This window comes from Camellia sinensis, chromosome 12, assembly GCF_055761805.1.
Source record: "Camellia sinensis isolate YWXY chromosome 12, ASM5576180v1, whole genome shotgun sequence".
NCBI classification, from domain to species: domain Eukaryota; kingdom Viridiplantae; phylum Streptophyta; class Magnoliopsida; order Ericales; family Theaceae; genus Camellia; species Camellia sinensis.
Genome location: NC_138972.1, coordinates 75,948,807 through 75,971,027, shown reverse-complemented (window position 1 = coordinate 75,971,027; position 22,221 = coordinate 75,948,807). Strand labels below are relative to the sequence as shown.

Sequence of the window (22,221 nt, the reverse complement as noted above, 5' to 3'; positions counted from 1 at the left end):
TCATCTTCATCTAAAAACAAAAAAATCCCTTTCATCCTCAATATCACCGACCGCCATCACTGCCAATCACCGACTGCCATCACCGCCGATCTTCCTTTTCTTCCCTCTTCCTCTCTCTCTCCCCTTTTTTTCTTCTCTCTGTATTTGAACGCACAGAGAAACAAAGAAAAGGGGAAAAAGAAAAAAAATATCCAAAACGACATCGTTTTGAATATTCAGACCAATCTCGAGCCAACAATTTCGAGCAACAGATCATTTTTCATTGAATAATTAATTACCTCCATAACCCATTTGCCAAACTAGTCAGAAATAAAAAATAGTCAGAAATGAGAACATAAACAATATGTTCAAAAATAATATCAATCAGATGACAATTGACAAAAGACACAGATTGATTGCACATATGTAGTAATAAAATTTCTTCAACTCCATTCATGGAGGTAAACTAATCGATTTGATGCCTTTCAAATAAATTGAAGGCAAAAAAACACAAAAATAAAATAAAAAATACAGAATATTCAAATCATCAAAAGGCCAGAAAACAAGAAAAGAAAACATCCCCATGGGGCAAAAACTACACTAAACATATTTCATCACATCAAAAGCCACAATTATTAAATCAACAATGAAGATTTTTCCTTCGCAGTTTAATAATGGATAGGATAGAACTGAGCTCCTTGGCAATTGGTTCTCTTGGACTGCTCACTTGGCGCTAGCAAGCTGGGTGCGGATTTGCTTGGCAGCAGCAACCATGTTTAGGAGGGCCGGCTTAACTTCGTGGTATTTGCGAGTCTTGAGCCCACAGTCGGGGTTAACCCACAAGATGTTGGTCTCGAGCACTTGAAGCATCTTGTTGATTCTATCAGCAATCTCTTCGGTTGATGGTATTCTAGGAGAGTGAATGTCGTAGACACCAGGGCCAATTCCAGCACCATACTTCACTCCCTCGCGGAAGACCGAGAGGAGCTTCTCGTCAGACCGAGAGTTCTCAATGGTGATGACATCAGCATCCATGTCGATGATGGAGTGAATGATGTCGTTGAAGTTGGAGTAGCACATGTGGGTGTGGATCTACAGACAAAAAAAAATGATGAGTTTGTCAGCAAAAAACACAATACAAAGGAAGTCAAGAAAGTGTTCAAGAAGAGGGAACTGTGAATGAAAGGAGGGATGGCAGAACCTGGGTGGTGTCAGTGACGCCACAGTTAGTGATCCTGAAAGAGTGAACGGCCCAGTCCAAGTAGAAAGCTTGCTCAGACTTCCTAAGAGGCAAACCCTCCCTAAGAGCAGCTTCATCAATTTGGATAACATTGATGCCGGCTTTCTCAAGATCCTCTACTTCATCCTTGATGGCCAAAGCAATCTGATAGCAAGTTTCAAATCTGGGAACACGAAAACAAATCACATTATTATACGTTTCTAATGTCAACCAATCAATAAAATAACTTTATTATTATTATTATTTTAATACCTGGGCTGGTCATTACGGACAAACGACCAGTTGAGGATGGTCACGGGACCAGTAAGCATTCCCTTCATTGGGCGAGCAGTCATGCTTTGAGCCATAGAGGACCAGAAAACGGTCATTGCCTTGGGGCGGCTCACATCACCAAAGATGATTGGTGGCTTCACACAACGAGATCCATAGGATTGCACCCACCCATTGGCAGAGAAGGCAAAACCAGACAACTGCTCTCCAAAGTACTCAACCATATCATTCCTCTGAAGAGAAAAACAAATCCATAACTAGTCAGAAATCCCTCTTTTGCACTTACAGAAACACATGGATCTAAATATACACATGTTCGTCAAATCTTCTGAAGCAAAGGGTTGTCAAAATCAAAACTTTACCTCAGGCTCTCCATGGACCAAGACATCAATATCAAGCTCTTCCTGGAGCTTCACAACTTTATTAATTTCCTCCTTAATAGCCTTAACATACTCTTCCTCGGAGATCCTAGATGAAGAAAACATTATCAGAATACAGGGCAGAGAAACGGGCAGAACATGGAGGAACGAATGACAAATCATCAGAATCCTTACTTCTTAGCCTTGTATTCACGGCGCACTCTTCTGAGTTCGATTGTTTGAGGGAAAGAGCCAATGGTGGTGGTTGGCAGAATGGGGAGGTTAAGCTTCTTCTGCTGAGCATCGAGTCTGGCACTAACATTCGTTGCACGGCGGTGATCAGATCCTCTCAAAGCAGCAGCCTGATAGAAAAAAAGTAAACGGTCTTCGTAAGTACAAAATGGTGTCTGCAGAGCTACAATTTAACACTCTGTTTGGATTGAGGAGTGAGAAAAGAAATGACTCTGTTCTCACTGTCTTGTTTGGATGATTAGTAAAACAAAGTATGTGATATACCAATACTTTCTTGTGTTTTTCTTTCTTTGAATTTTAATGGACAATAACATAACCAAACCAAACCAAACCAAACCAAGCCAAGCCAAGCCAAGCCAAGCCTTAAGTTCTCATTTTAATAGACAATCTCAGTATTATAAAAAAAATACACAACCAATCATTTGTTTCTCACCAAATCTCACCACTTTTGGTGAGATATGAAACCAAAAAAATAAGAGAGTTATCTTTCTCACCATTTCTCACCTAACTTGTAAACCAAACATGAGAAAGAGTTCTCTTTCTCTTCATTTCTTATCATTTCTCACCAAATCACTCCATCCAAACGGAGTGTAAAAGAATAAAGAATTGAAATTGAGTCCCATCACTTACGGCTTTCTGAACAGCCTCATTGGTCACCCGTGGGGAGGACTTTCTTGAAGCCTGAGCAGCAGCATTTTCAGAGAAGAATGCCTGAAATTGAAACCATATGGTATATCATTAGAAAGCATAAAAACTCGAATAAAAGCTCATTTTACATATGCTAAAGCAAATAATAAAAAATAAAAATAATTATACCTCATCCTTGTGACCAGCCAATGCCTTTGCCAATGAATTGACTTCAACGACTTTTTGAGCAGCAAATGCCAACCATGATTTCAGCTCTTTGTCGAACTTAGTCTCATTAACTAAATCAACAGCAGTGTGGAGAAGCGAGCAAGAGGTGGAAACAACAAGCTTGTCTGCATGGAAGAATTATAATTATCAATACTACATACCCATAATATTTACCCAGAATTTTACTCAAACATCAATGTGGTTCATATTCATTATTTACATGGACCGCACAAATACACCAATTCATGATAATTTTCTTGACTGTCTGCAGGCATTCAACATTATTGCCATGCAATGAAATGGGTAGACAATGATACCTTTACCCACGATGCCCTCAAGAGTCTGCAGCAGGCTCAGAGATGCAGCAAGATCATTGGCCCATATGTTTCTTCCATCAACCACTCCAGCAAAGAGGTATTTTCCTGATGGGAATCCACTTGTAATCAAATCAAGAGTTTGTGCTCCGCGAACCAGATCAAAACCAAAACCAGTGACACACTTCAGGCTGGTGAGGGTTTTAAATGCCTCAGCTGGAACATCAGCAAAGTAAGTCTCGACAATAACATTCAGGCCTGACAAAGTTGATTCTAGCTCAGAGTAGGCAGCAGTGAATGCTTGCAATTGGTGAGATTCAAGGTCCTTCACAAGGGTGGGCTCATCAAACTGAATCCATGATGCACCAGCGGCCTTTAGCTCGGCAACAACTTCCCTGCAGGAGATTTTCTCATTATAATAGCATATTGGAAGAGTCACAGGATTATGCAAAAACTGAATAACGATATTGATAAAGTAGTTCAATTCCCTACTTATAGATTGGAAGGATTTTGTCTAAGAGGGAGAGAAGAGAAAATGATTTCTCGACACCCTTTGCAGGTTTTGAGAGCAACAAATAGGACACAGGGCCAACAAGGACTGGAACGGTATCTACTCCAAGCTGCATGAAACAAGAGAGTAAACATGTGACAATTAGTAACAATTCAAAGGTTATATTACCCATGTAGATTCCAATTAGAAAAAAAGACAAAATGTTATATTTAGCAGATGCTAAAATTTAATGTGCTAATATATTAACGAAGACAATGAATGGATTTTGAAATTGTTGGGACGTCTTTGAGGCATTTAAGTTCTGTCGGGTTTATTACTCATTTGAATATGTGAAATACCAAAAAATCTAATGAAAGAAATATTTTATTTGGAATTGAGAGGAGTATTCACAATTCAGCGAGAAGATTGTCAAACACTCTGTTGAGTTTCAGGTGATAGTTTGGCAATGTATGGATAGGGATAGCAAAACAAAATCAAAATCTGATTTCTGGAACATTCTTGTTGATAAGTACATTGATTGTACGTCTAGGCATGAAAGATAGTAAGGTATAGATCAATGGAATGCAATAAGAAATTTTAAAAAGGAAAAAGAAAAAAAGAAAAGGGTATGGAATAATAGATGTGAAGCTCACAAAAATTAGTTTAAATACTGATACGAAATTTTCCTAAATATCCTTTGAATGATTGGAATATGATAGTTTATGTTTTTCTTTCTCTTTTTTTTCCTTCTTTTTTGTTGGATGATCGAGTTGGATAAATGAGTGGATGAATAAACCCTTCAAACTTAATTAATAAAAGCCAAGTCTTTAAGTCAAATATATGCATGTCTTTTACAAACTTCTCTTTAACCTAATACCACTTCTCTTCACAACTCATTTCCAATTCAAGTTACCAAATGCTGAATTAATAATACCAAAAATGGACAATTATAGGATGGAAAGCATTCCAATAAACATACCGCCTTAGCCTCCTTATATTCATCAACAGCCTTGTGGGAAGCATATGAGAACTTGATCTCAGGTCCCAACTCAGGGACAATGAAATGGCTGGATCAACACATCAACAACAATTCATCAGCATAAAAGTCAAAATCACCGAAACAACATATTTTGGTAATCAAGATTGATTCATTACTTACTAGTTGGTGTCGAACCACTTGGTCATCTCCATAGCAGGTACAGAGGCATTTCCTCTAGCCATGGAGAAGTAAGTGTCAAACCCAATCTCACCACCTGTCCAACCATATCTAGGGGGAACAGCGCCAAGCATCGCGGTTGTATCAAGCACCTGATCATAGTAAGAGAATGTGTTGCTAGGAATATACTTGATGCCAGCACTGGCCATCTGCTTCCAGATGGAAGACCTCAGATCGGCTGCGACCTTTTTCAAATCCTCAGCACTGCTCTTCTTATCCCAGAAAGATTCCAATGCAAACTTGAGCTCTCTCTTGGGGCCCATGCGAGGATATCCAACGATGTGGGAGGCCATTTTTCTGGTTCATCAAGATTCAACAAATCAAACAATTTTAATTGCCAGCATACAAATTGACCCAAATTCTAATGTATACATATAACACACGTGCATAAATGGTGGGGCTCCCAACACCCATCGCGAACTCCCAATTCATTAGTCTACACTCAATATACTAAGAAAAATGACTGATCCCACTAAGGAACAAATACAGACAAATAGAAAAAATTAGGTTATGTATTTCATGGGAAAGACTACTGTACATATCTCCCAAAATAGTGCATACCATATGCACTCACACTTGTAATCGTTGGATCTAAAAAATTGAATCTGAGATGTTGATTTGGTTCATAAGCAATGTATGAGTTATAACTTATAACCAAACACTATAAGGTTGATAAACAAACTATAGGTCATAACCAAATACCACCAGATTCATAACCCAATTTGATGATATAGATTATCTAATTTATATGCAAAATAACAGAAACAAAAAGGTGAAAAAAAATATTGAAATCAATGCCATACGTCATGATCCAAGATCCTTTTTTTTTCCATTCAATTTCACTTGTACAACAATATTATAGCTTCATTTATTTAAAAACTCCTTAGCACATGAATCATGCAAATTTGCAACATCAACCTTACTAGCCTTTAGATCAAAGAAAAAATAGACATATTATTGTGTTTCCAAAGCATAAACAAACCTGAGCAAACATGAAGTAAAAAAAAGATTACTTTAGGGTTAGTTTGAGATGTGAGTTTGACTTTTTATTTTTTTTGGCTATTTTAATCTAGGGTTAAAAAGTCTCGTTTGGGATGAGTTTTTTTTTTATTTTTTTAACTTTTGTGAGAGAAAAAAATGTAATGACTATGAATTGAATATGATGTTTTGTCTTATTAGACAACAAAATTTATTTTGTTTTTTTTTTGGGTATTTTAGCCAAAAAGTCAGCGGTTTTTTCTTCCCAAACGAGCTCTTAATGTAAAAAAAAAAAAAAGAAAAAAAGAAAAAAAAAAAAAAGTGTTAGAGCACATTAATCAAGGCTTAGCAATTGATAGACAATAATGAGACAGAATTAAAAGCACAAGTCAAATGGAATCAAATAACTATAGACTAGATCTACAAATAAGGAATGCAGATCTAGAACAAAAAACAGAGCAAGTGCACAGAGCACCTAATGCAGACAGTTTTTTTTCCCGAACCCATAATTCTCAGTAGCTACTTTATATCAGATCTATTACAAATACAAGATTCAAAACCAGATCTACATGTTCCAACATCATAACACACTTGATCTATCACATATGTATCTATACATGGATATGTAAAACTAAAACAGGTCTGAAAAGCCCAAAAAACTGATCAAAAACTATTACCAAATGAAATGAAACAGACAAGCAAGGACACTGGTAGATCTAAAAGTGAAAATACAATTCCGGGTTGAAAAGATTCATGCAAAAAAAAAAGAAGCTACAAACAATATGGGTATTGAAGATTGACTGAAAGAGAAAGAATTGGGAATTTGGATTGTAATAAAGTAGAGTTGGGGATACTAATAGAACAATTGAGCGAGAAATGTGGGGTGTGAGTGACGGAGAGTGCGGAGAGACGTGAAGGAGAGAGCTCACCTTTAGGAGGTAGAACCGGAAGAGAGAGAAATCTGCGACTGGTTCTTGGTGAGTGAGAGAGAGAGAGAGAGACACGAGGAGGTAGAGACGAGTTTGGGAAGTTATTTATAGACTGAAAGGAGAGAAGTGGTGGGTGAGTGGGTGGGGGTGGATCTTGGAATTTCATTTTCCCATTGTGTTTGGTTTCTCGGAAAATGTTTGTTAGCTACGCGCCTTTAGTAGAAGTGTGATTTGGTTTATCTCTGCAATTTTGAGGGAAAATTATTTGGTAGTGTTAAGGTAAAGTAAGTTGGTTTTTATTGGTTGAAATAATGAGATTTATCAAAATATATATATATGTATATATATTTTTAGAGAGAAAATGGAAAAATTATTCAATGTCTTTGGAGGTAATACTCTATTTCATTTACGCATTGATAATTGAAAGTGGTAGATTTTATGATTTAGATTAATAACTAATCATTTAAAACACCACTTAAAGAATTGAATAATTTCTCAACAAAATAGAGTAGAGTAATGCTCTGATGCCCTATTTTGATTAGTTAGAGTATTAGTGATTGGATTAACAATTTTATATGATTATGTGTAAGGTTGTTAATATTTACCCTCTTTTAGTATTAAATATATTGCAATATTGTAGGATTAAAAATCTTACCTATTATTAAATCGAATGTAATTGGTGTTATTAAAAAACAAAATATAGATTTAATAGAATTAACAGTCTAATCTCATGTTATTATTTTCCAATCAAAGAGGCCACAAATCACTAAATAATTAAGTAAAAGAGATCCATGTGGTTCTACTTGGTTACTTGGCGGTTGAGGTTCAGGATGTAAGTTTGGTCTGGCCCATATTGAGCTGCGTGGGCTCTTGTTAAAATTCGGACTGGACTGACCCACATGCCAAAAAACCAGGCTTAGGGAGCGTTCAGGTCTCGAGCGAGCTAGTGGGCCTGGGCTTGGGCCTGACCATTTATTTATTTTTTTAACCAAAATTTTATTTTTTTTCCACTAAAAATGACACCAAGTCTCGAACCAAGTTAGGTTGGGCTCCAGAACACACGACCCAGGCCTAGGATCTCAAGTTGGGCTCGAGCCTGGTCGGGCTTAATTGAGCCAGGCCTACCCTGTTCCCAGGCGGCTTCAAGTGGGACACGAGTTCATGGGCCAAATTTACACCCTAGTTGAAGTGTAATCCATAATCGTCATTCTTAATTAAAAATTGATAAATTATAACTATTATATTTGAATTTTTTTTTAAAATAAAGATTACTTTTTATAATTTTAAAAATTACATCTCATCACTTTAAGTTTTTAATTGTATAAAAATGACTATTTTTTTATTAATAAATCATCTACTCGATTAACTTTTCTTAATGATGTTAGGAAGTTTTCTTTTTCTATTAATTCTATTACATAAAAAAATTGCAAAGGAGTACTTGTAATTTCTAAAATCACAAAAAATAATACGTATTTTAAGTAAATATCAATAGGTGTATTTGCAATTTACCCATTAAAAAACTTCACTTATCATAAGAAAATAGAATTGTGTAGTTCACATTTGATTAGTGTATTGTGGGAATTATGTATAAAATGAGTTTGAATTATATTAATATTTTATGGTAAAAATTTGAGTAAAATTTTCAAATATATAGTATTACTATTCTTTATATAGGGAAAATTATATATGATAATAAAAGTTCTATTTAAAGTTAAGGGTTGTTTTGGCAACCTACTAAAAAGTTAAAATGTCATAAAGTCAATTTTTTTCTTTACTTTTCTATATGTCTCTATTCAATCATGTTATTAGGGGGTTTAACTTGAACAAATTCAATCTGAACAATCCAAAATTAATTTAAAATTATTTTAGACTTGGGCGGTATAAATTTGGTTTGGGCTTGGGTTAAAATTTACTTACTAGTCCAAATTAAATTAGATAAGGTTTGGACAAGATTTTTCATGACTTGAGTAATTCGAATAACTCGAATTCTATTATTAATATATATAAATTATATATAATAAACATCAATATTGTAAGATGCATATTATTTTATCACCGTTTAGATTAAATCATATTGCAATGTAATATATTCTGTTATTTAATATACATAACTCAAACTACATATACATATATGTACATTTTTATGGTTTGTGATTTTATTTTTTAAGATATTTTTTCTTTTTATTGTCAAAAAGTAAAATACATTAATTTAAGATAACCAAAGATAATTTTTTTGTGTTTGAATTTGAGCAAGCCTTAATTATTAAACTTACATTCGGGCTTAGACTTGGGCAAAAAGTTCAGGCAAAAGTCCAGCTTGAGATTGAGCTCAGACTTGGGCAAATCCTTTCGGGCTAAGCCTCAAATCCTTATCAATTACATATATAATTTTTTATATAATTACTACTTTTATATGGTAAATAAATAATTAGTGAGAAGTCATTAACAAAGACCTCGCATTATATGGAAAAGCTGGCGTTGACTTGTGCGATGCACAGGAAGTCATAATATGAAATGAGTCATAAACAAAAATATATTTGATAAATTTAATTTATTTTTTTTTAATTTTAGATAAATTACACCAATTTTTTTCTGAGGTTTGAAGAAACACAACACTCCACTATTTTGACATAATTATATTGAGCTCCTTTAAGATTTTAATTTATATAATGCTTAGTCCCATTTTTAGTATTAATTTGTTACTCAAATCAATAGAAAAATTATGTTGTTATCTCTTTTATACTGAAATGTATATTTTTTTCTTATTTATTCATGTGTCTTCACATTTCCAGTATTAGTTTGGTCTATTTAGTTTTACTAAAAGGGAAGTTAGTGTAATTATATCAAAATAATGAGACTTGTATTTTCACTAAATTTCAGGAGAGGTTAGTATAATTTATCTTTATTATTTATAGTTTTTTGTTTTGTGATTTATTATTCTATAATTAAAAACAGAAGTGATACAAACCCCCATGACTCTCATATATTCGTGAGAGAAAGAGAGAGGGGGAAAAAATATACATTATGAGTTGTCACCAATTGGGGGTCATGGGGATCACCCATTTTGAAAGTCTCAAGCATTAATCAATTAAAAATTAGAAGAAGGTGGAAGAGAGACTTCAGAGAATATCATGTAAGAGAATGAATTTCAATTTTGCATGAAAGTTTAAAATGAGACTTTGGAACCCTGTAAGGCTGTAAGCCTCGACCACATTTTTGTAGTATATAACTAGTGGTAACCCGTGCTATGCACGGGTAATTAACAAAAAATAGTAAATAATGTTGAACATGCTAAAAATTAGCAATTAAATGTTATGATATTAATTTAGATGGGTATTGAAATAATATATTTAGTGATCTTACTATATTTAATTAAATAAATTTTAGAAGAAAAAAAAGTTCAACTGAAAACTAAGAGTAAGAGTGGATTCTGTAAATACAAGATATAGATAAAAACAAATTAAGTTTAAATTTGAAGATAAACTATATATATATATATATATAAGAAAATTAGATAAATCCTAGAAAAATGAGGTAGAGAGAAATTCAGTAATTGAAAAAAAAAAACAAAGTTGAAATTTAAAATTAAAAAATAAGATAAGACAAACTTGAAAAGAAAAATAAAATCTAATATAACTCTAATAACAGAAGAAATGGAGTGGGTAATAATTAAAAAATTAGATAAGAGTGAAATGGCACTTATAATTTTTTAAAATTTGTAAAAAAAAACTAAAATAAAATCGAGGTAGTATGTTAAAAATCAGATAAGATTTAAGTGCCACTTATAATTTTTTAAAATTTAAATTTTGTGTAGTTAAAAAATAAGCAATTATGTTATCTTATTATACAAATTTTAACTCTATTTTGTGTCTACTACCTATAATATCAAATTTTGTCTTCTAAAGCTACTTAATTGAAATAAGAAAGAATCAAAAATTATAAGAATATAGAAAGTGAAAATTAGATAAAAAAAGAATAAATTTAATTGAAAATCAAAAGCAAGAATTGATCCTATAAATATAAGATAAAGATTAAAAAAAAATCAAATGTAAATTTGAAGATAAATTATACGAATATAGAAAGAGAAACTTAGATAAATTGCAAAAGTAAAAGAGAGCAAAAAACACAATATGAGACTTAAAACATGTGCTTCTTTTCACATAAGATGCCAAAAATCTTCCATAATTGGTTAAATCACCCGTTTAATTTCTTTACAACGTTATTTTTGTTCTCCAATCTTTTTGCCTAATTTCATATTGTCATAGAAGTTAGGTTTTGAGATTTATAAATTTATTTATTTCAAATATCCTTCGGTAAGACATAAATTGATGAAGAAATTTGAATTAGAGTCAAACTCATATTTTATTTTTAAATATTTTGAAAATCTTTTATCTTTAAATATTTTGAAAATCTTTTATATCCATGCCATAAGTAATTAAAAAATGAAATAAAAAATATAAAAAAAGATAAGAAAAAATAGAAAAATAGAATGAGAGAAGAATGAATGTGCCACGTAGGAAAGAGATTCATGAGATATTAGGATTGAGAGTTTGAAATTTTTTAAGAGACCACTACATTTGTTTATATAGATATAGTATAGATAAGATGTTCTCCAATATAAGTTCATATAATAAATAGGGCTATGTGTAAACAACACCAAAGTATCATTTTCAAAGTTGATCAAAACTCACTCATCTTGATTACATGCTTCCAGAGCACTTTAAGGTGAAAAGGTATCCTACATCTAATTTTGTTGGTCTTCAATGAAAAAAAAGGCATGATCTTTCTCTCTTTTTCTTTTTCTTTTCTATTTTATTGCAAAGCATATTATGGTTCTTTCCTAAATTTCATTGGATTCTGATTTTGTAAAATCGAAGAAATTTTAATTTTTATCCTTTCATTTTGAAATTTCTATGCTTGTAATCTTTATCCTTTCATTTTGAAATTTCTTGGTTTTTGAAGAATTTTTAATAATTGAATTGGAATTGTCTTCAATGATGAAATTTATAGGCTTCAATTTGGAATTAAGTGGTGGAATGTTTTTTTTTTTTTTTTTTTTTCTTTCTCTCTTTATTTTCAAATGAAAAACTCTATTTTGAGGAATTTTCAATAATTGGTAGTGCCCTCTTTTTCTCTTTCAAGATGAGATATGCTATTACGATATGAATTAGTGAAATTTGATATAGGAAGAAAATTTATCTGTTTTCAAATAATGAAATTTCATTGTGTAAAAATTTTACTAATTGAATGAAAGTGTCTTCATTCGTGTGTGTATTCCTCAATTTGAACCTTTTATTTAGGTTTTAAATAGGAATTAAGGTCTCAATTTGCAGTTTTGTTCTCAATTTGAAATTTCCTTTACTAAAAACAGCAAGCTCAATGGACTTTTGACTGTATTTTGTTCTTTAGAATTTCACCATCACAGGTTTTTTTTTTTTATAGATATCAAGGAGAAGATTCCAAATATATAAATTTTACAAAAAAAAAAATAAAAAATCAACAGTTGTTAAAATTTTGAATTTTGATTTTTGAAATGATTTCAAAACAGCTTGCTTGTTAGAACTTGGTACTTGAAAAATTAGTGGACTTGAGATAGGAATCTCTCTTTGATATTTGATCATGCATACAAATCCATATAGATATATACTTTATAAATTGAATACATAGAATGAATTTTTTTTGTGTCAATGTCATTAAAATCAAATCACTCACTAATAGTCATAAGATTTAAAAACATTCCATTAACGGATTAAGTATCTCATTTGTTGAGATCATAAGTTCAAGCACTTGTGTTGTTGTGGTGATTATTATTATGTATAACTCTTTTACCATAAAAAATAAAAAAAAAATTAAAAAACTCATTCAAATGTCGACACTCCTATTTCACCAAATTTTACTATGTTTCTTGATGATGTGCTATGTATGAAGCTTTTCATTAAATGAACTCACAAAGAGAGCTCATGAAATTAAAGCATATTAGATAGTTCGCATAAATTTTACAAAAAATTGCAACAATTGAATTTGTTGGACAAAACGAAAGATAGTGATATTGAGGGACTTCTTTATTTTAAGGTGATTTTATATTCATAAGGAATTCCTAATTAGTTTGGCATCTATAATCTTTAGTTGTAATAGTATCATAGGCATGAAATTCATATATGATGGAAAATACAATTGATAATAATTTTAAAGAACGGAGAAAGTGGTAAAGATACTTGTCATCTCTAAGCACCTTAACCTACACCTTGATTATAGAGATGGAAATATGAACCTAGCCCGACGGGGATCCTGACCGTCTCGCCCTGATAAATAGGGTTTTTCTCGAAAATTATTCCTCGAAGGGCCGGGGCTAGTATTGAAAAATACATCCCGGATGATTTTCGGGACGGGGACGGTGATAGGTTCCCCCGACCCCGACCTTGCCCGGCCTCGCCCTAAAATTCCCCTGAACCATCCCCGCCTGTATACATGTGTTTAGTTTGTATCATATATCTCTCTCTCTTACTCTCTAACTCTCTCATTCTTCTCTCTCTCTCTCAACTCTCTCACTCTCTCGTTCTTCTCTCTCTCAACTCTCTCACTGTTCTCTTTCTCTCAACTCTCTCACTCTCTCATTCTTCTTTCTCTCAACTCTCTCACTCTCACAATCACCAATACAGCGACACCACCACCACTCACTCTCTCTCTCGATCTCATTTTCTCCATCACCGATCTCAAGTCTTTCTCTCGCCAATCTCAAGTCTTTCTATCGCCGATCTCAAGTCTCCATTGCCGATCATCACAGAAACCCTCACTCACTCTCTCTCTCTCTCATATAATGTACTACATGTGTGTTGATGATGATGATAGTTCCAGTTGTTTAAATCTATTCTGTTGATTATGATGTTGATGATGCCAGGGAATTTTCGGGGTCGAGAAAACCCGATCCCCATTAGGGGGCAGGGGGCGAGGACGATGAAAGGTTCCCCTTCGGGGATCGGGGTTGGGGACGGGGAAATTTTTACCATCGGGGATTAAGGACGGGAAATGTGATCTCTGGCCCCGCTCCGGCCCGTTGCCATCCCTACTTGATTAGTATAAAGAGTGCAAAGCACTCTTATGAGTGTTTTGGACTTCTTAAAATCCTATATATAGTTCGAGCTTATAAGGCATTTGAGGTGACTACCTCAATGGAATAAAAGTTTAAAATCCAAACAGTAGTCATTACAATTGATGGGCCCAGCCCATGAGGGCCCAGACCATGGCCCAAGAAGGCCCAATTCATTTTTTTCCTAAGCTCCTAGACAGTTGCGCAAATTAAAGCCTAGTAGTCATGAGAAGTCGATGCTGGCCCAGGTCCAATAGCATTTGGACACCTGTTGGAGAGGGAGTCAGCCACGTAGCAAACAAAGATCCTACAGAGTTGTTGAGCCCACACATTGACCATTAAATGAGGTTGTCATGGCATTTAATGCAGCATGACCTCTCATATAGTGATTCCGGTTTTGACCCGACCTTTGCTACATTCTGGACTCAGGTTTCGTGGTTTAATATTGTATCCATGTCTTGTTTTCCTCCCTTAACTCTTTGAATTTGAGTTTTGGAATATGTTGGGCGTGTTTGGAATAGGTTGGTTGTTAGTTGGTCTAGATTGTTGTTGCCCATATTTTGGCTTTTTTTCTTGAGCGGGACTTCTTGCACTCGAGCGAGCCTTGTGAAATTTGCTCTTTCGCTCGAGTGAGATTTGAGAGTCCTCAAGTTTCTTTCCCAGACGCAGAATTTCTGGGAAGGTTGAGGTCTTCGCTTGAGCGAGGCTTCTTGCGCTCGAGCGAGCGTGTGCGTCTGTAAAACTTTTGAAGCTTTGCATTCTACGCTCAAGCGATGCTTCTTGTGCTCGAGCGAGGTCACTTGTTGTGTCTAGTCGCTTGAGCGACAACTTCTTCGCTCGAGTGAAGGTCGCGTATATCAGTTCGCAGCAGCTCATTTTTACACAGATTTTTTTTTTATGTTTTCACTCCAAAACCCTAAATCGGCTATTTCTTTCTCTAAAACCCAACTTCTCTCTACAAATCCCCTAGAATCTAAGGCTCTCTACTCTACTCCCTTTGAGAAAAAGATAGAGCATCTCGTGGGCTTTTATTTGATCCGAAAAAGGTGGAGTTTGGTCATCTTCAAAGTTTTTTCCATTTCTCCTTTGGGCTTCTATACTTAAGGTAGAGATATTCTACACTTTGTTATGGTTTTTAACCTAGTTGTTCATTGTTATGTATAAATGATGAGATTTGGGAGTGATTTGGGTAAAGTTAGGGTTTGGATCTAATTTGAAAGAGGGATTTCTATGTTGGGTTCTATGAATGAAAATGAGGTTTTGAATATGAGGCTACCTTGGGTTAAAATAGTGAATTTGGCCTTGGGGTTGATATTTGAGAAATGGGGAAAATTTGCCCTAGTTTGTGTTGAATAATTATTTTATATAAATAATGAAATTGATATGGGAAATGTGAAATTGGGAGGATGTGTGAATAAATGGTGTAGTTGGATTTGATAGATTACTCACCCATGAAAATTTGATAAACTACCTGTTATAAAGATTGTATATCTGTTTAGAAATATCTGTATTGGTCTATCGGTGGAGGATAGCCATGATTGTTGTAGAAAATGCATGAGGATTAGGTGAATTGAAACTAATTATTTAAATTATGTCATTGGATACGATGGTATGATTAAATCATTGAATATATGTTGTAGATAGTCATTGTATGTGACGATACTTTTAAATACATTGTATATGTATCATTGTTTGAGAGGAGATATGGGATGTACTCCATTGTTTAGGAGGAGATAGGAGATGGACTTCATTTATAATTAAGTTGGCCGGAGTGTCCAGGGTGAAAGTCCAGAAATCTTGTGTATAAATGGGTGCCGATTCCCTCGGATGAGAATTCCGTAAAATGGCAAAATTGCAATATTTATAAACTACTAAGTTGTAGTCTCATTTGAGTTGTATAGATAATAATGAACTCGACCCATGAATTGACTCGAAATGAAATGAATTAACTTGAAATGAATGAATGGAAATGGATTGAGATGTGGCTATCAATATTGTATGGTCATGGGAAAAAGAAATGTAAGTTGGGTCATGAATAGTGAACATTTGTCTGACACTTATATCTTAGTTAAACCTCATATATTGTGTTAGTCTATCCCTACTGGGCTTTGGCTTGCCCTGCTTGGGAAACCATTTTCAGGTACTGACAATATGCTTCCTCCAAGGATATAGCTAGGGAGGACTTAGGAACTGAAGGCTCTATTTGGTTATTTTTGTGTGTAAATGTTTATTCAATCCAAGGGCTTTAAATGTATAGAACTTGAAAATCCTAAGTGATTCGTGATTAGATCAAGATTAAAATATTTCAAATCCCAATAATCCAAAACACACAATCTAAATCAACAAGTACTTACGAAAGTGATTTAGATTGTTTGTTTTTCGGAATAAACAATAAATCGACACAAACGATTTTTACGTGAAAAAACCACAATTGAAGAACCTTCAATTGTAATCAAAATCCACGGGCAAAACGCTACTAATCAATCTATTACTGAAGAAAGAAAGATTACAAAGATAATACACAAATTACCCAACTCAGTCAATTTGTCTTCGAATCTTCTGTAACTCTTTCACCACGCCTTCGTCTCAGAACTGATCAATCCTGAAGTTGAATCCACAACTTCACTTGTCGAATTAACGACTACGTACAGAATCAGATGCCTTTTGAAACTCTACATTTTGAATCTTCGGAATCCACCGAAGAGAACTCTCTTAAATATAAAAGAACAAACTCCTTGATGTATGAATCTCAAACCATAAGTTTAGAACTCTCTCAAAAAAACATCAAGGAAAACTCACAAAACCTCAGAAGAATACTTCAAACAAAACCTAGGACTCTTGAATAAGATCTAGGAAAAGTGAATCCTAAAAACATCCTAAACAGATATAAATAGGCAACTGAGTCCGCGATCTCCGCTCGAGCACCCAACAGCCCGCTCGAGCGGCTTCAACAAAATATGCATGTCACAAAACAGAGATCCGCTCGAGCGCTTGAGAACCCGCTCGAGCGCGAAATCACATACTACAGTATTTTTACAGACCTAACCAAATACTGAGAGACCTCATATTCGACTCGAGCGCCAATGACCTCGTTCGAGTGGGAAAGACAAAAACACAGGAAAAAATTACAACTTTTTCAACACAGTTTGTACGCGGATTTGACAAAGGGACCTAACAGAGCTTATGGCTCTCTTTTGTTTTAACAAAGTATTATCTTTGAAAGATATAAGCCTATAGGGTATTTATTTTGTTGTTGTTAACTTGTATTTTACGCTGTAAATTAGAATGAAAGTTTATGAATGCATAATGCATGTAATACCCTTTTATAATACGAACTCTGATATATGGAAGTGTACCAATTATGTTATATTCTTTACTTTTATGAGTTGGGTTATTTGCATTATTTTGAGGGCGTTACATCTCATGTCGAAGTATGCAAAATCACCATGACTGATGGCAACTAGGCTATAGACTTTTAGTCAATGCAACAGATTGGAGTAGACAAGGAAATGATTAGTAAGGGATATAAGGAAGCTTTCGATATACTTTTGGTGACGGGTAATACGCTTTTCCCCTTTTTTCTTCTTCTCTCTCTCAACTTTCTCTATTCACCCTACTTCCAACCACCTCTTATCTAATTTAACCATCGGAGTGTCCACAGGGAGAAACCTCTCCGATCTTGGTACCTCCCCATTGGAGCTTTTGCAGGTGCGCATCAAGAAGACGAAGGCCGGCTGTTGGCTTTTTTGGTTTTCAAAGGTTAATAATGTAATTTTAAGCGTGCCAACAAAGATCAATAAGTCCTTACAGAGATTTTAAATGCAAACTAATTATCAGACGATTGTGTTGAAATTTTTTCAGCCTCAATGAAGAGGACTTTTACTAGTAGCTTTTGCTTAGGAGAAAATTAAAGATACTGATAATGACGATGGACAAAAACAATTTCACTAATTGAATTTCATTAATTAATAAGAACTTACAATGATACATTCACATTTTCACAGTCTCGAAGGGTTTTACAGCAACAGACTACTTGAAACTACTCCTAAGAATTGAAGTGTTGTACAAGAATTGAAGAATTGGAATGTAAAAACTGAAAAGAAAAACGTAAAATAAATGATTAGTTTTTGGATCTGAATCTGGATCCTCTTCTGTTTGGAGGCTTGTATTAACTCCCCAAATTGCCTTTTATGAGTCAAATGTTAAGCTACGATTGACTTACACAAAACATGTAGCCAACACCGGTAGATCCGTGGGGCACACGGATCAATCCGACTCATCTCACATTGACTGTATTGTATTATCAAGAATAGTTTAGAAAAATAAAATTACACTTCGCATAAAACTAAGTGAAAGCTTGAGGATATTGATAAGGTGTTGCATTTATATAGTAGTATAGATGAAGTTGTATAATGGGAGGTCCTTTTCTCCCCCATCTTCCTCGTATTGTCATTGAACCTAAAAAAAAAAAAAAAAAAAAAAATGAAAAAAAAAGAAGAAAAAGAAGAAGAAGAAGAAAAGGGAAAAAGCAAAAAAACTATAAGGATACTAGAGTGAACTCAACATTAGAGGTTGAATCAATTTGGTAAAGTTTAAGCATTTCTCACATATCATTATATTTGCTTCATTGCTCTTATTCAACTTGATACAAATACCAAAAATAAACAGAAGCCCTATCAAATAAAAACATTACAGTTTGTCTTAACATTTTTGACAACATTATATTGAACAAATATAATTCATTAACAACATTTCATGATATTGTAATTTGCAACGTAAAATGTTACACTTAAAAAAAAATTGATAAACTTTCTTAGCAAATTGATGTTACATTTTATGATTTTTTTTATAAAAATAAATGCATTTAAATTAATAACAAAATCACATCAAAATTTTGTATGCAATGAAAATTAGGATCTTATCGGTTGTTCAGGGATTTGAACCAAATTTCTCATTCTCAGGAAAAAAAGTAAATGTTCTACTTTGTAATTATTATAAAAATAAAAAAAGAAAAAAACAAAACAAAACAAACAACTATCAACAATTTGCAAAATAAATTTTGTAAGTTTTATTTATGTATAAAACACTATTCTTTTTTGCAAATTGAGAAACAATAATAAATATGAGTTCAGCATATCCACCAACCTTAATTTTTATTTTTTGCTAGTTCGTCGTGGACCAATCATGCTCCAAGATCTTTCGACATTGTTCCTCACGCACTTCACAAGCGCTTCGACCCAACAATAACAACAACCAAAAAAAAAAATTTAAAAAATAAATAAACAAATGAGAACTTATTTGTAAATCAGTTAAAAAATTTATAATTCGTAGTACCGTTTTTAATTTTTACGGCTTCGTTTGGTAATTATATGTTTTAGTCAAAAAAAATTAAAAGGTCACTATAAATTATTGCATCAATTTCTTTATTTTTTAGCACATCGTTTCGTAAAAAGTAAAAAAATTATTAAAATAACTTGTTTCCAAACGATATTTCGTTGATTTATACATTTATTTTATGTATATGATATTTATTCATTAAAAATAATAGGAAAAAATTATAATTCAATATAAGTTTTTTTAAAAAATTAAAAATTTTAGGTAAGTTGTAAACTTTATAAATATTAATAATTAAAGTCTTAATTTTTTTTTTATGAATTTGTAATTATTTTTTGAAAGTATCACTGAATTGTAATTAGGCTATAAATGAGACGAATATTAAATTGTTCAAAATATATTTACAGATTTAACAAGTTTTAAATATATCTAAATTTTGCTTCCTTACAAAATCAATTTCGAATGAATTTTTAACAAGTCAAACACAAATCAAGTTTAAATAATTTTATTTTATAGTATATATAAGTTTATTGAGTCAAATAATAGATTATTTAAATCTAGTTTAATAACTTAATAAATTTTTTAAAATATGTTTAATTTTAATTTGCTCACATAGTTAAAGGATGTTAAACAAATTTCAATGAATTGAAATTTTAAATTTTAAGCTGGTTGGATTAATGGCCATAATTGTAATTTTTGCTAATTGTGGAAAAGTAACCATGAAAGTTGTTGGCTGAATGAAGTTGGTTGGTGGGGATTGGTAGAGAGGGCCCCACAAGGCACCATTGGTTGACAGAGTAAAATTTTTAATTAACACACAACATATTTTCTCTCTCTTCCTGAAGTAATCCTCTTGGTTAGTGCCAAATGGCTAAGGGTTAGTTTGGGATGTTCTAAAAAAGTGTACTTTTTGACTTATTGACTTATATGAGTTGGGTTTGGGTTGAGTTGGATTTGATGTGATGTGTTAGAGAGGTGATATGATTTAAATAAGATGATATGACCTAAATAGGACAGTGACTTTTTAATTTTTTATATTATTTAGTATACCCAAATCAAGCCTAAGAATCAAGAGACTGGGTTTAGTTGGGTCAGTAGGTGAGGTGGGACCACCCTCAATACCGTGTATACCATACAACTTTATCAGTAATGATAGAGATGTTTGCAAAACATAGCCTTCACAAACTTTCAAAATCTTCTAAATCATTTATGGCACTGCAAAACATAATTTAAAAAAAAAAATATTCAAACGCATCAATAAAAATCATAAAATTCTTCTTTGTGAGGTCGAAACATTTTCCCAACTTTATACACATGACATATCATATATATATATATATATATATATATATGATTATGATGGTAGGCTTTAGGCACCACCAACCCCCAAAACTGACTTTTTTGGAGGCTGGTAAGTAAAAATAATGATTTAATTTAAAAATAAATTTAGTTAGCCATCGGTTCCGTTTAATAAAATCGTGAGAAATTGATTATAATTTATAATCTAACAGTTTATAACTTATAATTGTGAATATAGCAGTGCTGCATACTCCCAGTGAGGGTCGCACTCCCAGTGAGGTGTCGCGCCCCCACTGGTTGAAACTTAAAAAAAAAAAAAAAAATAGTTTTTTTTTTGGCCAATAATGGAGTGCCACCTCATTGGGGGTCGACCCCCAGTGGGTGTATGAGGCATTTTTCTTGTGAATATAAGTTGATTTTTGACTTATAAATTAAGTTTCTCCTCTTCCACGTAAAGAATAAGTTAATTTTTAACTTATAAAAAGTTATAAACTGTATTGTTAAGCTGAACTAAACACATCAAAATAACTTAAATTAAATTAAAAGTTAAAATAAACCCTACCAAATAGGGTCATTATATATTATGTAAAAATAATAGCTTAGTCATCTTATAATTGACAGGTAGGTGAATAAAATTCTCATTTCTAATTAGTTAAAACGGTAAGATGACTTCATTCCTAGCAATAAGCTCTGCTGTTCTAACGATTAAAAATGAGAGTTTTGATTGTTCAGTTTAATGGAAAATGCAAAACAAAAAATAATAAAATAATAAATTTTCAATTTAGTGGATCTCAATATGGAAAATCTTTATCAAAAATAAAAAATAAAAAATTTGACAAAAGGGTTGGTGATGCCCTGACATTTGACATTTGAAACGTGCAACAAAAAGTTGGTGTAGTCTCTCCAATAAAAAGTAGATGCCATTGGTCTATCTACATTTTTAGGGTAAATTACACTTTGAATATCCGTATTATTTGACATAAATTTTATTTTAATTTCTATGATTTAAATTAAATAATTTGATCCTTACAATTTAATTCTAATTTTAATTTAATGCTTTCATTTGAGTTGAAAGTTAAAACTAATGATTTTGAGACACTTAGGGTTGGTTTGGGAAGTGGGTTGTCTTTTTGACTTTTTAATTTTTTTGGCTATTTTAGCCTGGGTTAAAAAACTTGGTTTAGGAAGGGTTTTTTGACTTTTTAGCTTTTTTGACTTTTTTTGTGAGAAAAGAGTGTAATGATTATGGGTTGGATGTGATGTTTTGTTTGTTATGGCTAAAATAGCCTATTTTGTCTTTTGTGATTATTTTAGCCAAAAAAGTCCAAAAAACCCTCTTCCCAAACAGAGGCTATTGATTTTCTAAAGTGCACGTATAGGAGAAATTAACAAAAATTTAGATAGATTAACCAAATTAAAACATGATTTAAAGTATAAGAATCAAATTATTAAAAGAAAAATAGCTTGTAGCTCGAAATCATTGTAGCCCGAATGGCTTGACAGCCCAAAACGACGTTGTTTTGGGATTTTTTTTTTCTCCTCCTTTTATGTCTGAAGCAGAGTGAAGAGAGATGAAAGATGTGAGATGAGAGATGAGAGAGGAAGAGGAAGAGGAAGAG

At 32.9% G+C, this 22,221-nt stretch overlaps 1 protein-coding gene across 2 annotated transcripts; it reads right to left on the bottom strand.

Annotated features, from left to right (window-relative positions):
- Window positions 1–374: 374 nt before the first annotated feature.
- Window positions 375–7,191, bottom strand: LOC114284145 (5-methyltetrahydropteroyltriglutamate--homocysteine methyltransferase). 2 transcript variants are annotated; one of them, XM_028227038.2, is made up of 12 exons: window positions 6,883–7,191; window positions 4,919–5,272; window positions 4,739–4,826; window positions 3,762–3,889; window positions 3,273–3,664; window positions 2,917–3,080; window positions 2,731–2,811; window positions 2,044–2,210; window positions 1,852–1,957; window positions 1,472–1,722; window positions 1,181–1,382; window positions 375–1,071 (listed from the first exon to the last, which is right to left on the bottom strand). In XM_028227038.2, exons 2-12 carry the CDS (start codon window positions 5,266–5,268, stop codon window positions 703–705), a joined length of 2,298 nt encoding a protein of 765 aa, XP_028082839.2. In that variant the 5' UTR covers window positions 5,269–5,272; window positions 6,883–7,191; the 3' UTR covers window positions 375–702. The 2 variants fall into 2 exon arrangements, with proteins under 2 accessions (XP_028082839.2, XP_082755108.1); XM_082898982.1 differs by having other exon boundaries at window positions 6,631–7,056.
- Window positions 7,192–22,221: the final 15,030 nt, after the last annotated feature.

Bases quoted from the DNA above. Each gene is read 5' to 3' on its own strand.
- LOC114284145 (XM_028227038.2), bottom strand. From the start codon at position 5,268: ATGGCCTCCCACATCGTTGGATATCCTCGCATGGGCCCCAAGAGAGAG. The intron at 2,812-2,916 runs GTATAATTATTT...TTTCAATTTCAG, and splicing joins TGGCTGGTCACAAGGATGAG to GCATTCTTCTCTGAAAATGC. The intron at 2,211-2,730 runs GTAAGTGATGGG...TTTTTCTATCAG, and splicing joins ATGAGGCTGTTCAGAAAGCC to GCTGCTGCTTTGAGAGGATC.